A 13492-nucleotide genomic window follows, 5' to 3' on the forward strand; every position below is an offset into this window, starting at 1 on the left:
AACGCTAAAGGTCACCCAGGTTTATAACTTCAGCTTCATTGAACATAACTCTGAAGGTCACTGCTGTCTTAGCTGTCCATAAGCACTTCTAAAGCATCTACCTATGCATTAGTATTTATAACAAATATTACATTCAGCACTCCCTCCCTCTGTGCAAGGACATAGATCTAACGATTAAACATTTATTAAAGCCGAAAAAAATTGTCACATTCAAATCTGATTATTTTCTCTTTACAACAAATGCTCCTAAATATTCAAGTGCTTAGCTGAAAAACAGTAAATGCTAAATTGCAGAATATTTCATTTTTTATGTCCACCTTTTAAAGACATTCTATTTTCACCATCAGTGAATTATCAAACAAAATAAAAACATAAATAAATATAAAAACAGACACCCGAAATGTCCCCTAAGCCAAAGGGACACTAATCTACATGCTGATAGAAAATGTAGAATGAAATCTGTTGCCTTTACATGCACAAGTCATGATGTGTTTGCAGTACTTTTCAGGAAATGCGTTGCTATGCAGTTCTGATTTAGGAAAAAAAAATTGTCTGTACCAATGCAGATTACTCAATTCATAATCATTTAGGGGAGGGGATATTTAAATGTCCATGTCTGCTTACTAAGTAGGAAAAGAACGACTCTGAATATCGTGAGGAGAGCTTCATGCGTTGCCATGAAGATAAAAACATTTAACAAGAGAAATTAATTCACGTGCTGTCGCGCACATTCTGAATTAACACGTGATCGATGACAGTCCAATGGAAAAGTTTATGTGTGTGTGTTGGAGTGCGTGTGTGTGGTTAATATATTTATGTTAGAGATGATCATGCTCAAAACGATGAATTTACTTATAATGTTTGTGGTGTGTGTGTGTGTGTGTGTGTGTGTGTGTGTGTGTGTGTGTGTGTGTGTGTGTGTGGAACATTTAAACATAGAACAGCCTTTTACAATACATGCTTTTATTTATATTTAATATAATCTACAAATATCTCTTTTTTTTTTTTTTTTTTTTTTTATACAAGCCTCTTGTTATCTCTACTGGACCTGGCAGTCATCAATTCCTTTGTTTTGTACAAGGAATGCACCAGGGAAAATATCAGTAGGCGAGATTTCATCTCGAAGCTAGCCACAGCGCTTCAACAGAAACATTTTGATCAGAAAACTGCAAAGCTGCAGGCTGCAGCAGCTCAACCTGGATTCTGTGCTGCGAGTGACACACACAAGAGAAATCATATGTTACTTCCGTTTTAGATTAAAAACTATTTTTGTTTTTACAGTTTTGCATGTACATAAACCTGTTTACACCTGTTTACACAATAGTTTCTTTTGAAATGTTTCTTTTATTATAGTTTTTCATTTTTTTAAGTAGTGCTTTATATGTGGTATGTTAAAAATAAACCCTCTAACGTTTAATTGTTCATTTAAATACGGCGTTTCGGCTGTGCATATGTTTGATATGATGTGCTTGAATAAAACTTTTGAGTTGTATCTGACAGTTTGTCTTTCATTTTAATATTGATGATGTTTAAAATGTACCGTGATAATGACTGCCCTCTGCGGTTGTAGGTATGAGTATAACCACGGCAGTTATAGTGTTAAAATAGTCCATAAATGTACATTTGTGTGTGTGTGTGTATCCTTTCTGCTGGAGATTACTTGAGATTAAGTCAGAAAACCTGTCTCTTGACTGCTGAAATCTCGTGACCCACAAGCACAATTCCTACTCCGGTTAAAAAGGCCCCCCTAAAAGTCGCGCTGTCAAAAGGACATCCTTTTGCTTTTTCACAGTGTATTCACGTGACAGCGTCACAGTCATGACTGTAGAGTCGCCTTTCACGTGTATGTAAACCAAGCCATTGTTGGGTCAGATTTCAGTGACACTATTCTACAGCATGTTGAAACTGTACATAGAATGTTGATGGACAACAACAAATAGATGATATTTCTTATCAAAGTTTTTTTAGTGTCCACATAATTTTCACCAGCATTTATGTTCAAAATAATTAAATAAACTATTCTTAAATATGTGTTTAAGATTGTATTAGTAATATTTACCATTACCCTCATCAGTTTTTTTTTTTTTTTAAATTTGTTATTTTTGTTTTGCATTTGTTATTTTTGGCTCGAATGTTTTTCTGTTTTATTTGTGTAAATAAACATGAAGGTAAAACTAATTATAAATAGAGAGAAGTTGAAATGTGATTATTGTTATAGTTTTTATATTATATTATTTTGAACAGAAATATAAATTATGTAAGGTGAGGATTTTTTTTCTACAAATAGATAAAGGTAACAATATTTGCAAGCGTTAACAATGTTCTTAAACAAAAAGTAGGACTCACTCTATCCGTTACTATTAAGTTGTATTAAATGAAAGCCATTATTTGAGACAAAATGACCACACACTATCAACCCACCTTTAACATACCATCAGCACACCGTTAACATAGCTGTAGTTTAACATGAACACTAATGCTTCAGCTTCGGCACCAAACTGTCTTTTTTATTGTAATTTCTAATATTAGACTATAATGTCAACACAACATTATATTTTAAACAGTTCCTAATAGTAAATAGTTTTTTTTCAATATATTATTACTAATTTTGTCGACTGTATGCTGCTCCACTACATCCTGTGGCATTACTGACAAATTGGTCATTAGTTACCAGGAATGGAACAATGAACACTTATTTACTTGCCTGTACCACCTATAAAAAAAAAAAAAAAGAAAATAAAAAAAAAATTACCCTGAAAAAAAACGATAAGGAGACTCTCCCACACTGGCTGCACATTCATTTTCTCTGCCATTTTGCTAAGTTTTTTTTTTCAGTCCTTAGAACAGTTGCTTGCAACAAAGTTGCCTGAAACTTGTAGCTTGAAAGTCACGTTCTACAAAGAAAGTATCCCTTTCTAAATTTTCTTCAGCAGAAATCTTTCTGATTTTTGATGCCACCAGTGTCTTTTTGTGTTCAGTCTGGAAGCAAACTAAACTGGCTGCCTGGGTCCTTAATAAGATCCAGTGCAGCAGGTAAGTGCGCCCGTAAGGCAAATATTTGATGAATTTATGTTTAAGTGATAAAAAAAAAAAAAGTATATTTGCACTATTCTTTTAGAAATGGGAATTTTTACAAGGAATTACATATTTTATGGCAATGGGTACATTTCAAGAAAATTGTAAAATCTGTGATAACCCTGATAAAAATGCAGCCTTATTTACGAGTAGTTTGGTATGCACTGTTTCAGTACTGAAGGACCAGTCTCTAAATTCTTCATAACTACCTAATGTTTAAACATAAAGCAGTACGTAGAAGGCAAAGATGCGATACAATAGATAAGGACAACACCTGCCAGGTTTACATTAGGCATGAATTCTTCTAGTTTACTTATTTATTGCTGGAAGAAACAATTAAAGCCAACATTGCAAATACTGGGCAGGTCCCTCTTTTATAAAACTGACAAAAACATGTTTTGTGACAGTCTGTGACTGTAACAGGAGCTACCAAGCCCTTTCTTGGTCAAGGTAATGTAGACACTGCTTGGAGGGGGTGGAACATTTGTCACATAAAACTTCAGTAGGATGCCTGCCGCTTGCACAGATATACTGGCCCATGCACTTTCACTGATGCGTTTGATTGAGATCTAACAGGCGCACCGATCTGCTCACATCAGGATTCAGTATCACCTGGAGAAGGGACCCAGAAGTGTAGTTTGTGTTTCCGGAAATTGTTGTGAGCTTTCTCTGTCAACTGCTCATACACACATCATACAATTACAGTGTGCGACAAACTCCCATTCAAACACAGAAAAATCAAGACTGTACTTCTCCTGTGAGCAGATTGCAATAATCAATAGCAGCAAACCTCCAGGACGTAGTGGGTATGCATGTTGGAATAGCTGAACAAGCTCTGCTCTACAGGAACTGTCTATTACAACGGACATCAAAACAAAACAATGGACATGCACCACAATGATTTCCAAGGGAATGCTATTGGGAGTCACTTCACTGGAATTCATAAGGCTTTGCCGTCACATGGGAGAGAGAAGGGATGTTTACCAGAACCATGTGCCCGGTAGAGATGTTCATGTTGGACTGCACCGGCTCCTCAGACCAGGAGGAGGTGCTGCTGCGTGCTGTGGGACTCGGTATCGGCCCATCACTGAACTGGGATGAGGCGCTGTTGATGCGGGAGGTGTGGTGGGGCTCCGGACGATCTGCCGTCTTCACTGCCATACGCTGCCTGCACAGCTCCTGAAACAAGACAGGAGGGGGAGGAGAGCGTGGCAATGGGTAAGAATAGCTTTGAATTCATTACACTTCACAGGGAATAACACAGGGCAGTTATTTCTAAATAGTGAGGCAGAGATGCTTTGCACTGACAAGCACCGCACACTATATACTGATCTTGCACATGAAAAGCAATGCATCTACTGTATTTATTATATGCATCAATGTACTTAATGATTTGTCAGCAGGTAATTGTTTCCGAGAGCATTCTATATATTTACAGGTGGCCTATATATTGATAAACAGCTTGCTATTTTTAGAATTGGCAACAACATTTTTTTAAGATAGCTTCATAATAAATCTCTGCATTGCTGCTGTTCTGCATTTTCACAGAATCGCGCTTTACAAAACCTATTAATGGCCTTCAGCAAACTGTCCAACTAACTTTAAAATGAACCTGCATGTCCTGTAGTAAAACTGTATTAACAGCCACCTGAACTAAACAGCCAGCTGTTTATCCCAGAGAAAACACCCGGCATCAGTCTTTAACAGCCACAAATGTTTACATTATTTAGTGGCTCGTGTATTCTATTCATTAGTTTGTGATTTGTGTGATTTGTGTTGTTTACCGTACTAACACAGTACAAAATTAACCCAGAGCAGAAAGCTTCTCGCTCCAGTGATTCCCCACTTGAATAAGTTTATCATACACCTCAGCTCTTATACACATACACAGTGTGGAGAAAACAACCCTAGATTGCACTCTCACTGCATTCTCTCAAAAACTGTATACACACACACACACACACACACACACACACACACATATATATATATATATATATATATATATATATATATATATATATATATATATATATATATATATATATATATATAATATATATATATATATATGCAACTATCATACGTATATATATATTCTTTGTATGTGATCATGAAGTAGAATGCGTTTTTAAAAATCCGCCTAGGTTACCCACTTTTTTACGACCGTGTTGAATCCTTTACGAAAGTTGTCTGTTCGATGTACAGAATGTCGTTCACGTGTGAAAAAATGCACACACACACACAAACACAAATGTAAAGTAAGAATGCTTTCAAAAATAGACATGTTAATAGTTTATATTTATCAATTATATTAGCTCAGACAGCCAGCTGTTGTTGAAACATGTTGTTTGTTTGTCTGTTTTATGACAATTTATTTAAACAAATAAAAGATGTTTTTGATGAATACGAAAGAGCAGTTAAGTATTGAATCCTTCTGAAGAAGAAAAATGATGAGAGTGCGACTATGAATGTCCCAACCGAAGCATTTTTGATAAGCCGTTAAAACTGAATGTTTGCCTCAAAATTTTGGAACTTTTGTATTACCGTAGAGACTCTACCTTCACTAAATATAAATATATATATATATATATAGAGAGAGAGAGAGAGAGAGAGAGAGAGAGAGAGAGAGAGAGAGAGAGAGAGAGAGAGAGAGAGAGAGAGACTAAGTAGTAATCCCATTGTAATATTCATTTCATACTATATAGCCTCTATACCAGTAATGTCAATATTATTCTTCCATGTCATTTCCTGTTATTGCTGCTCTCCCATCAGTCCAGTAAGACACAGCTCTGGTAATTGCTGTTTTTTTCTCTTCCCTTTAGTAGAACTCAATCCAGTCCAGAAAACACAACCACCATCCCCCCCCCAACACACCATCACAGCCCCATTACAACAGCGGTGTGGTTCACACACACAACACACACCCCCCCGACACACCATCACAGCCCCTGCGGAGTATGTTTACATCTTTAACATGAAAGTGTGCAAGTCCTGTCATTTTATCCAAGGGCCAGTTTCATATTATGTAATACATATATTTATGGCTATTTTGCAAACATATAAACAAGGGGACAATTGAAAACCTATCTTGGTCCAAGATTTATCTTTATTTTTGGCTGTATTCATCTCCCCCATACACATGTTATACACATTTAATCAGTCATTTGGAGGCCTGTCATAATATGCTTGGTTTACTGATCAACCTTTTTAACTTTTTAGGTAACATTGTAAGCCATGTGAGTTTCAATGCATTTCTATATTAATGGCAATGGTAATATAGCCTTGGTTCATTTACTACATCAGAAACACAGTCACTGTATGGCTTGACCATGCAATATGCATGTCAAGACTGTTCCTATATGTATGTATAATGTGTTAAGATCATCAATAGATTTGCTTCACATGGCATGACAGGTGATGCTTTGAGACCTGAAGAAGTTACAGCACACAGTATATTACTACCACATGTGCTGAATTCCATTTCTCAATGAGAAAGGCTAGGACCGCATTCTGAATCCAGGCTGATTGGACACACAAGGTTCAGAAGAAGAAAAGGCTTCACATTGAATTAGTATCCAGGCTGCCTTAACTGCGTGATGACAACCAAGGCTTTCTGAACCGTCCTTGGCATTAAAAGCTCCCTGGTACCTCATCACTTCCTGTGCTATTCGTCACAAGGCAGCTGTAGCTAGCTCATTGGAAGACAGCACTGCAAGCACCAGTTCTAACTAACTTAGGTTAATGTAGTCATAAAATCTGCTCTGAAGCTATGAATGAAAGTCCTTTAGCACAATGAGAGGACTGGTGACATTGGACTTTAAATTCCAAAATAGGTTTCCTGGTAAAATATTGGGACCTTTTCAGTGCCTCTCTCCTGTGTTAATGTGTCAATGACATCTCATTCACAGTTTGAAAATAGTAATCTTATCCAGTGTGTTCATAGTCAGCTCAAGGCTTTGCATTGCACCTCAATTTTCAATAAAAATGCTAAGACATTAAAAAAAAAACCTTATAAATAATTCTAATTGGAATTGCATGCACATACCCAGTTTAAACTCACACACTGCGATACAAATTTGTCTGGGCAATGATTTCTCAAACAAAGACACTTCAAAATAGAAGTGCAGGGCTACCGTTTGGAGCTCTGGGTGCAATAATCCTTTACGTTTAAAAAAAAAAATGCTCATTGTCTTACAGACAATGTACGTGTTTATATATGTCTACTGTATGCATGATTCGATCAGATATGACAAGCCCCATTGTACGTGTTTATATTTACAGTACTGAATGCATGATTCGATCAGGTATGACAAGCCCCATTGTATGTGTTTATATATACTGTATGCATGATTCGATCAGATATGACAAGCCCCATTGTACGTGTTTATATACACAGTACTATATGCATGATTCGATCAGGTATGACAAGCCCCATTGTATGTGTTTATATATATATATATATATATATATATATACTGGATGCATTATTCGATCAACCTCTACTCTACCAAAACAATTCATTTTACAGAACTAGGCAAAGGATTGCATCCTCTAGTTATTTTTAAGGATAAGACAAGGATAGGTGGTTGATGTCATCCTGAGTGATTCTCCAGTGTGGTAAAATATTCTAAAATTAAACTCTGTGGCTTATCCCAGCAGAGTACAGGCTGATCAAATCAAGCCAAAGCCTTCAAGATCAACCATGAAGTAGAAGAATGTGGCACTGCTACACTGAAACTGGTACTTTAAACACAGCAGCGAAACCGATAAAGGTGCCTCCCAAATAAACTAATAATAATAATGCTCAAGCATTTTTTAAATGAGGAAAGCTACTTTATTTATGCAACTAGATTCTACTTCTTGCACAAAACACTGTGTTCCACCTGTCCGGCAACACATAATGTACTGCATATGAAAAATTCTGGCTTGTGTGGCTGGATTAAAAAAAAAAAAAAAAAATTAATATAGAGGGTTGGCTAAGCATTGCAGTTCATTTTTAGCAAACTTAACGGATGCAACGACATTTTAATTCAAATAAATACATCCTAGGCTGTTGTTCAAATAGAAAAAAAATACATAAACTCCATAACGTAAAGAAAAACAAAAAAAAAACATATGTGAATGTGATAAAAGCTTTAAAATATATAGGCTATTTTTCTTTGACATTTGCACCAAAAGTAAATTAAGTAAATGCAACCTGACCAAAAAACAAACAAACAAAAAAACCAGCATGGCACAAATATGCCCAGTGAAGTTGAGTAAAGTTCACGCAGGTTATAATAAGTTACAGCATGGTATGACTTACAAACACATCACCCTAAACCAGTGAAGCATCTCTAAACAGCAGCGCGCGTGGGCACACACTCCACCATGCCATTAATAATGGCTTGCCAATGCGGATGATGACAGCGAGGATGTGGTCGGGGCGGCTCTGTTATCAAGTGTCTTAGAGGCCTTTCTCTGAGGAATATGGCACAGAGACAGCATGCTCAGTCTGGTGAAATAAATAAAGCCACAATTAGCTGCAGCTAAGGGTCCATACTAGGCTCGCTCGAGCGTGTTTCAGGGATTACTCTCATACACGTGCAAGTTCATTGTTTTTAAATTAGCCTTCTGCTCCAAAATGTTTCTCACGCCACATTACTGATTATTATACAAGGGCAAGAAAAAATCCTGAGCTCTGATTGGTCAGCCTTGCACTAGACCTGCGATGTTATCCCAGCAAAACATCACGGATCTAGTACCGGCAACCTCCTCACTGAAAACCTAGACAGACATATCAATCCACCACAACTGTCAATCACATAGAATAAATTACACAATTCCAGTTCCTAAATTTTACCGTAAACAAGATGACAACTTTGGAAACCTCATTTGGCAAAGAGCATTCAAACACAGGAGACAGCACCTCTCAATGAGAGAAAAAAAAACAAAAAAAACACCTGGAGGTCAACTCTAAGGGTCTAGGCAAGATTTAGACTCTGACAGAAATTAAGCACCCACGAAACGACAACCCAACCGGGCAGTCAAAGTTTTTTATGACTGGGTGAGTGAGAGGAACACAAATATAGACTTGAAAACTGTCAAAATAGAACACCGTACAGTTCTAAGACAGCTGTGTTCACGGCAAACATACAACTTGAGAAATCCTATTGTTACTGACTCGCTTGAAACAGAAATAACACGTTAGTATATCTATTAGAACGTCATAGTTAATACTTTACTACAGCTGTAAATGGAAAACAGGCATTATTTTATGAGGCAGAATGTTATTTCCATATTTGTCTAATTAAAATCACTTTTAAACATGAGCTGAGTCTTATTTGCTATTTTTACAGTGTGAAACATCGTATAACAGGAATAATACGCTCCTGTCATGCACTCCAATATCAAATAGATAGCTAGGCTAAAACAGAGTTAATACAGACTACAGTGGATAATTACTGTGATGTGAAATATTGAATATTTTTTTTTCTGACGTGACAGATGCAAACTGGTAAGGAAAACATTATTGTAATAATTTGTAAACATTGTGGTAAATACTAGCCGATCAATTTTCAATACATATCTGGTCATGTCTTTATCTTTTTCACAAAAATAACAAAACATTCCCAAACCTGCAGGTTTTTAATGTCCTGTAGTCATACATTCAAGTCACTGTAAAATATTTATTTACAATTAGGCCATAATTAAACAATAATATTTTTAACTAAGATAATAAATACAACTTTTAATGCATTTAATAATACTAATAGTACTACTACTACTACTACTACTACTAATAATAATAATAATAATAATAATAATAATAATAATAATAATAATAATAATAATTAATTAATGTATATATATATGTGTGTGTGTGTGTATATATATATATATATATATATATATATATATATATATATATATATATATATATATATATATCTATATTACTTTTATACGTAACTTTCTGAATTGGCAGTGAATAAAATGCTGTCTGTCTGTGTCTATCCTGGTTAAGACTAACATAAAGATATAGATTTACCGTAAGGTCTGCAGAAAAGTGCAACATACCCTTTACTGGGTGTACAGTAAGGACTGCTTCCTTATTAAACACATCGGAGCTCATTATAAAATCAATATCCATTTATCCATGGTTCCCCCAGGAGGAATGGCAGAAAGGTCAGTCAATGAAACTTAAACAAAGTCACGGTTTTAATTATGGATTCTATTAATTAGAATTGTCACCAGTCCTGTTGATTATCATAGCGAGCAACAGAATTTTAAATGGATGTAGTTTATACCTTTTACAAAAACTGTTAAATATACTTTATTAATTTACTCTTTAATTCATAACCCTTTCATAGAAAGATAACTGTTAACAAAATGAACCACACACAATACATTACATGAATGTGAACTGCCTAAAATGGAATATATTAAATTAAATATTTAAATAATGTATTTTTAAATATTGTATTTAGGTTTGACTAATGTCAACACAGGCCTAAATCATACCAGCCAAGTATGAATTTTATTGGATTGTTTTTGTATTTGAATTGCAATAAAAAGAAAGAGACATGGCAAACAGAGTCTATTTTAGTATGCCTTTCATAAAATACTCCACTTAGCAATCTACACTAAATGTTCCAGTTTACTCTCAATACATGTATCAGCAAAGTGAAGATGATTCTAAAAAAAACAAACAACTGAAATGTAGAAAAGCCCCTTGTTCATACATCTGCCACTCTAATATGATTTGTTTCTAGTCAGGCAATTAGGAAATGAATACCTGAAAATCGATTCTACCAGGCATGAGGTACAGTGTGTTTAACAGCAAACAGATTAGAAAGTGCTATGTCATCTAATTAGTGAGTGATCAATAAAGCACAGGATTTCACATCTCACACGAGAGTCACCAGCAGTGCCGTGATGCAGCAGTCCAAACAGCTCCCTTCCTTTCACTGTTTATCACTTGCAAGGAGTTATCAAAGGAGCGGGGATCCTTTCGTCACGCACTCGTTAATGCTCAGAATTGGCTTTTGCACATAACGTCATCTCACCTGATAGGCGGCAGTGGCATCTGAGCCAGCGTCGCTCCCCAGCCTGGTGAGCTTTTCCTTCAGCTTGTGGTGAGAGCGATGGCGCAGGCAATACACAACTCCAGAACCCACGAGGATTCCAACGATGCAAACAATCGTGATAACTGTGAGAACGAAGAACTTTGTAGAGTCCTCCTTCTCTGATCTGAGGGGCAGCAACTTCAATGTGCTCTTCTAAAGGAAAAAGGAAAAAAGATGGTGTTAATCGACAACTCATTTTAGCAGATTAAAATAACCTACTGTGCAGTCTAATCAAAAACCCAACATGATTTTCAGTCATCTAAATTAGCCTGTACTCTAGAGAAACTATATACTGGTACTGCCTAATGAATCATTGAATAATATATTTGTTTGTTTGTTGTCTCACACTTTCTTTGCAGATTTAAACGTTTAAAAAAATGACAGTCATTCCTTGAAGACATACGATAATTTAGCCATTGTTCACTAATCTCATTAGTTTAGTTATAAAGGCATTTTAGCAACAACAAACAACATAGTGAGAAAATCTGCCATCCTATTTTCACTTGGTTACAAAAACAAAAAAGGACCTCCCCCTTTTGAATGGCTGCATAGGCTATTCATTATCCCCCCCTGTTCCAAAGGTAATTGTACGCTTTGCATTCAGTCAGACAACTCCTATTTTCTGCTCTGTCTTACACAAAGTACACAGTGGCTTTTATTGGGACGTATTGGTCTGTTTTATCTTGACATCATAAAGGCCCCCAAGCAATTACCTAACTGTAAATGCATGTCATTAATGAGCCTCCGTGCCTTCAATCCACTTGATTAGCGATTGCCCAGGCCCAAGTTAATGGAAACATGGCTTGATTGAGGCTCTAGGATGGTCCTGCTTGGTTAAGGTTCAGCAGAAGATTGTAAGCCCCAGGAGGTGGATTGACAGGACTAAGCTGCACACAATTGTTTTGAAATGCATGTGTGGCTGAATATCCTGTTATTCACCCAGATAGAATACCCCTTGAAAGGCAAACCTGTGTTCACAGCAGCAGTATGCTCATGTATCCCCATCTCTCTCTCTCTCTCTCTCTCTCTCTCTCTCTCTCTCTCTCTCTCTCTCTCTCTCTCTCTCTCCAAGCAGAATTGCATAATCAGGAAATATAATTTCACTTTATTTAGTCTCAAACCCACTTTCACTCGATGAAGAACTCGTTTTGAAAAAGGTGCGGTCTAAATATGTTTTATTTTAATTAAGCCCATTACACACACACACACACACACACACACACACACACACACACACACACACACACACACACACACACACACACACACATATATATGTGCCATTAAAAGAAAAGGCATGTTACTTCAGTCCACGTTGTCTAATTCTTTGCTTACAGTGATATCATGGGATATTGTCTTACCAGTTGTCTTTATTGTTTGAGTAATGTACTGCACAGTATAAAAAGGGTCTTAACATCTTGGTATTTATAGGACATCCCTATGAGGACCATTATATGTTTTACTATACTGTATTAATTTGAATGCACTGATGCTTACCCCACCATTCTTTAAAGGGCATATCCAGAGCCTGTCTCCCCTATACAGAGTCTTTTATGCTTCTGTACTGTGTATACTGGACACTATGCTAGCTGATTCAACCTGCCTGGCAGCAGCAAACAGAACCCATTAACCAAGCCTGCTTTACTTCATTCACTTTTTAATTACAGAAGCTGGGTTTGACTGTGCTACACAAATTGTTTGACTGAAACACTACAATGAGGGGATATGAGCACCATTTTTTTTTTTTTTTTTTTTTTTTGTGAATTTTTTTTTTTTAAATGTCTCATACCGGAATTGTTAAAGCGAAGAATATTAATAAGAGCTTTTTTAATTTACTGCGAGGCCTCTATTTTCTAGCTACCAGCCTGAAAGAACTGAGTGCAGTCTTCTGTCTGGCTAACCCACCGTTCTGCCAGGCTAACACACCGTAAAAATTCACGAAGCACGGTTACCTTTATGTTCAAAACACCTCCTCTGTCTATAGATGCATGTTTTGTAATCTCAACCTTACAGCAGGTGAATATACAGGTTATGCAGTGATTATTCAGAATACATACATTTTCAATGTCTTCCAGATTTAACAGTGAAGTCTATATCGTCTGTAAAGCCTTTACACTATAACAGTGTTCTTGTAATTGAATGGACAGAAAGGACAGAACTGTGCGCTATGCTAGTGCAGTAGCAATATTCTTTAAACAGGCTTGTCGGCTTCAAGAGAATGACATCATTTTACTGAAAAAAAAACAACATAATGCTCAGCTCAATATTCATCCGACTCATGTTTCCACAATTAATTATTTCCCTTT

General features: G+C 36.2%; 1 protein-coding gene across 1 annotated transcript in view; it reads right to left on the reverse strand.

The window, feature by feature from the left end:
* Positions 1-13492, reverse strand: part of LOC121314067 (receptor-type tyrosine-protein phosphatase N2-like) — a 262494-nt gene that overhangs the window by 51309 nt on the left and 197693 nt on the right. The window contains exons 13-14 of the mRNA XM_041246887.1: positions 11127-11339; positions 4060-4254 (exon numbers count right to left, since the gene is read on the reverse strand). Coding sequence (XP_041102821.1) covers positions 4060-4254; positions 11127-11339 — 408 coding nt within the window. The remainder of the gene's footprint in view (positions 1-4059; positions 4255-11126; positions 11340-13492) is intronic.

Source organism: Polyodon spathula, chromosome 4 (assembly GCF_017654505.1).
Source record: "Polyodon spathula isolate WHYD16114869_AA chromosome 4, ASM1765450v1, whole genome shotgun sequence".
Taxonomy (NCBI): Eukaryota; Metazoa; Chordata; class Actinopteri; order Acipenseriformes; family Polyodontidae; genus Polyodon; species Polyodon spathula.